Below are 4,081 nucleotides of genomic sequence, written 5' to 3'. Positions count from 1 at the left end.
TAAAAGAAATAAGGTATACAAAAGTACATACGCATAGAAGAAACTTGGCTGACCAGCAACAATGACGTCACATTAAGTCAAAATTTACGTTTTATGCTTTGGCCGTTTTTGTTTGAAACTTATTATGTAAAAAATTCAATGAAAAAGAGTTCTCAACACTATCCAATCCTGAACAAAATTCATTGAGGAATTGGATAAAATTATTTTTTTAGGGCTGAGAGGGCCAACTATCTAGTAATATTAAACTGAATATCAAAATTGACGAATTTCATATCGGAAAATATCATGGTATGGCAGCCCGCAGCAAAAACGAATTGCACGAGTCTGGCAGCGCCACAAAAACGACGTCACATTCGTTTTATGTTGTTTATGTTTAAACCTTAATATGTAAATAATCCAATAAAAAGGACTTCTGAAATTTTACCAATCTTGTAGAAAATTTATGTATCTATCGGATAAAATTATTTGTTTAGGGCTGAGAGGGCCAACTAGCTAGTAATATTAAACGGAAAACCAAAATCGAGGAATATCAACGTTGAATGTTTTGAAAAAAACAATCAATACTATCGTAATAGTATCGAGCTCAAATAATTATAAACAAAAATGACTCACTGGGAATATTAAACAAAATAAAAGTTAAAGTATTAAAACAATTCGTACTGCTTTCACTCCCGAACAGTGCAATGGGTTTATTCGGCAAAACTCCAAGCAAAGACCCCAAAGAACAGGTAACTACACTGGAACAGGCGGAACGCCTTCAGAGCAAAGAAGATCCAGAGAAATGATGTCATATTCGAGTTGTTTTGTTTGAAATCTTGTCTTATTTGCATTTGTTTTATTCTCCGCAACGTGAACAGGTGCAGGAATGGACGCACAAGATACGAAAAGAGGGCAACCAGCTGGATCGGCAAATTCGCAGCATACAGCGGGAGGAGGATAAGGTGAAGCGCTCGCTGAAACAGGCCGCCCAGAAAAATGACCGTGACACCTGCGTCATTCTGGCCAAAGAAATAGTGAATGCGCGCAAGGCCGTCAATCGCATATATACGTCAAAGGCTCATCTCAACTCTATACAGATGCAGATGAAAAATCAGTTATGTGAGTTGCCTTCAAGGATCTGTGGCTGGATCTGGAGACTCTAAATTATAAGTTCCTTGCTATTCTAGCCACCCTGCGTGTTGCTGGCTCGCTGCAGAAGTCAACGGAAGTCATGCAGGCCATGCAGAATCTGGTTCGCTATCCGGAGCTGGCGGGTATTATGCGCGACATGTCGAAGGAGATGATGAAAGCCGGCATTATCGAGGAGATGCTGGATGAGACAATGGACTCACTGGAAGAGTCTGAGGAGCTGGAGGAAGAGGCGGGAAAGGAGGTGGACAAGGTTCTGTGGGAGATAACGGATGGGAAGCTCGGCGAAGCTCCCCTGCCACCAGAGGCTACTCCAGCGGACAAAACACCGGCAGCGCCCGCAAGAGTCGAGGTCGAGGAGGACGATGACGAAGGCGAAGAATTGCAGGAGATGCAAAGCCGGCTGGCATCGCTGCGTTCCTAGATTAATAGCAATAGGGGTGGTCTTTCAATTATTGTCGGGAAGTAGGGCAGACTCTATTCCAGCACTTTGAAAATGTCTCCCTCCCAAAATTTCAGATGCTAGCACCCGAATCAGTGAATTATAAAAACCAAAATACTAGCAAGAAACGGATAGTTTCACTTTCTGTGCACTCTAGTGCACTTCTGTTCAAATTGTTTTGAACTGCACGCTTTTAACCGTTACATTTACAAAAGTTACATTTTATTTATTGTATAATTTCTTTGTATAAAAATCGATATATGCTGTAGAAATCTCCGTCCAAAATCCAACTCCTACCTGGCTAAATTCAACATGATTTCAAAATTGACACCATTTTGTAGGTAGTCTTTTAGTGCAGCACACTCGTATTTTCCAGTCTATGGTCGGACGTTATTCTCGATGAAGTCCAGATAAGCCGCCACTCTTGTGTATACACCTGGCCATCCCCTCATACCACATGGTGTTGGTCCATAGGAGACTACGCCGGCTAAGTAAACGTTGGAATATCCCTCGTTGTAATCTTCCAACAAGAGGGGACCTCCGGAATCTCCGCGGCATGAATCGACCCCCTCAACGCCGCCAGCGCAAATCTGATTGGATGTCACGGTGCGCCGCTGGCCAGCATACCGTTTGTTGCAGTCACTCAGCGGTACTGGATCCACTTCTGCCTTCAACTTTCTGTTGGACGTGAAGTTGGTCTCGGTGCGACCCCATCCGGCGACTACCAATTTGCGGCCTAGGAAGCCCGCGTCGCGCTGTGATGCTAGACTGGGCAAGCACACTGGAGAAATGAACTCTGTATATGCGACTGGGTCTCTCAGCCGCAGCAGCGCAATGTCGTGCAGCTGGTCCCGTGCGTTGCCTGGGTACTGCGGATGAGGTATTAGCTCAACCACGGCGTTGTCCACGAAGCGTGCATTACAGTCGCTTCGGCCGTTCTTCTCGGTTGTGCAGTCTGGATTAGTGGTCGTATCCCACTCTCCCAAACGCACGCCCGTCAGCTGCCAGTCACTTGGAATGGCGGAAACGCAGTGCGCCGCCGTGATTACATAGCGATTGTTGATCAGCGAGCCCCCACAGTGGTGGCCTTTGACGTTTCCGGCTGGAATTGGAAATTGGTATGGCTTACGGCTCAGTCGGGTCAAAATCAAACTTTGTTGTACTCACGTTTCGTGTACTCGATTAGCACCATCCAAGGAAACTCCCTTTTGCCCGTTTCCACGCCGCCTACCACGCGATCATTGAAATTCTCCCCACAATTGGGTGGCTGGGGGAGCAGGTTCGAAGTAAAAACTCGAGGGGTGGTGGGCTGCTGCGTTTGACCCTGATTTCCCCACACCGGCTGCTGGTTGAGTCTCCGGTTGTTTGCACAGCAAATCTGTATTCATTTGAGGCGATAAAAGTACGAGTAACTATAATGGTATTTTGGTGACGTGTAGGCTGTTATATGTATTTACGAGGACTTGTCCACTGCGATACCCGCATTGACTGTTCTGGAGGAATTGGCGGCTCTCGGTCGAAACAGATCCCCTTTGTACCAGATCAAACAGATATCCGCATTCCCTGAGATTAATGCAGGTCCCACTGTTCTCATCGGGCGTTGTGCAATACCCGAAGATTTCTACGAAATGAAGTTAAAACCAACACAAATCAATGCTGCTGCTGTTGATGTTGGGTGTTGGGGAATGCCTTTCAGTGTAATCGACCGGGTCAAGTTCAACGCTGATAGTCCGATGATTTTTCTGCATTTTCAGCCTGCAGTCTGGAGCTAGACTCGACTCCCACTTACCTTGTGCGTAAGCCTGTCGCCTTTCCCCAATAAATAGCACCAAGAGTCCGAGAATAAACTTCGGTTCCATGGCTGCAAATGACGATTTAGAAAGCTCTGCTGTCTTATATTAATCGGTTGGAGTTGAATAACGCGCTTAACGACTGTGTGCCTGCCTTTGCCTGTTCAAATCACACTGAAAGCGGCTTGGAAATGCTAAACGCCATTGCCCCCACAGGCTGTTGTCGTTGTCGTGGCTCGTCAGAGCTTATCAGCCAGTGATGCGAGAAGCCGCTGTTCTCTCCCCGTGGTCTGGTCAATGTGGCAAACCAGTAATAACAGAATCTCAGAGCGCGATTCTCAGTCCAACTGAGATGAGTTCCGTTTGACTTAGGGCTGGGTCGGGCTATGGCTCTGTCTCTTTCCCTGACTATGGGTCTGGCTCTGGCAATACTCGTACAAATATGTACACTGTCAGCGCGCTCTCAACTTCTACTCCGAGTAGTGTTAAACGAGGCTAATGGACCATCTTGCCGTTTCTTGCGCTCTCGTTGCCTCATCATCGCAATTTCCACTTGAATGGACCGATGATTTTATATCTCTGCCATACTCGAAGCTGACAGGTCTTGGTCCGTTTTAATAGCCATCGCCATCCACTTTAAAAGTGCCTGCTGCTTCTGCAGCCGACAAGTCGATTGAGAGAGTGCGTTCTGTTCAGATTTTTTTTGTACATACTCGTACTG

The 4,081-nt window shown here is 46.2% G+C and overlaps 2 protein-coding genes across 2 annotated transcripts; one reads left to right on the top strand and one right to left on the bottom strand.

Moving 5' to 3' along the window:
- Window positions 1-585: 585 nt before the first annotated feature.
- On the top strand, window positions 586-1,838 carry LOC111068930 (charged multivesicular body protein 3). Its single transcript, XM_022358722.2, has 3 exons — window positions 586-728; window positions 858-1,098; window positions 1,167-1,838. The coding sequence occupies exons 1-3, from the start codon at window positions 684-686 to the stop codon at window positions 1,550-1,552; spliced, it is 672 nt and encodes a 223-aa protein (XP_022214414.1). The 5' UTR covers window positions 586-683; the 3' UTR covers window positions 1,553-1,838.
- Window positions 1,771-3,590, bottom strand: LOC111068929 (melanization protease 1). The gene is made up of 4 exons (XM_022358721.2): window positions 3,360-3,590; window positions 3,028-3,191; window positions 2,738-2,948; window positions 1,771-2,672 (listed from the first exon to the last, which is right to left on the bottom strand). The coding sequence occupies exons 1-4, from the start codon at window positions 3,427-3,429 to the stop codon at window positions 1,948-1,950; spliced, it is 1,170 nt and encodes a 389-aa protein (XP_022214413.1). The 5' UTR covers window positions 3,430-3,590; the 3' UTR covers window positions 1,771-1,947.
- Between the last annotated feature and the right edge of the window lie 491 nt (window positions 3,591-4,081).

This window comes from Drosophila obscura, unplaced genomic scaffold (genome assembly GCF_018151105.1).
Source record: "Drosophila obscura isolate BZ-5 IFL unplaced genomic scaffold, ASM1815110v1 contig_4, whole genome shotgun sequence".
Lineage (NCBI taxonomy): Eukaryota > Metazoa > Arthropoda > Insecta > Diptera > Drosophilidae > Drosophila > Drosophila obscura.
The sequence above is the reverse complement of the archived record's forward strand: the minus strand, read 5'-3'. Positions and strand labels throughout refer to the sequence as shown.

Coding starts and splice junctions, on each gene's coding strand:
- LOC111068930 (XM_022358722.2), top strand. CDS start 684: ATGGGTTTATTCGGCAAAACTCCAAGCAAAGACCCCAAAGAACAG. Junction 729..857: donor GCAAAGACCCCAAAGAACAG/GTAACTACACTG, acceptor CAACGTGAACAG/GTGCAGGAATGGACGCACAA. Junction 1,099..1,166: donor GCAGATGAAAAATCAGTTAT/GTGAGTTGCCTT, acceptor TTGCTATTCTAG/CCACCCTGCGTGTTGCTGGC.
- LOC111068929 (XM_022358721.2), bottom strand. CDS start 3,429: ATGGAACCGAAGTTTATTCTCGGACTCTTGGTGCTATTTATTGGGGAA. Junction 3,192..3,359: donor GCGACAGGCTTACGCACAAG/GTAAGTGGGAGT, acceptor TTCATTTCGTAG/AAATCTTCGGGTATTGCACA. Junction 2,673..2,737: donor GCTAATCGAGTACACGAAAC/GTGAGTACAACA, acceptor TTCCAATTCCAG/CCGGAAACGTCAAAGGCCAC.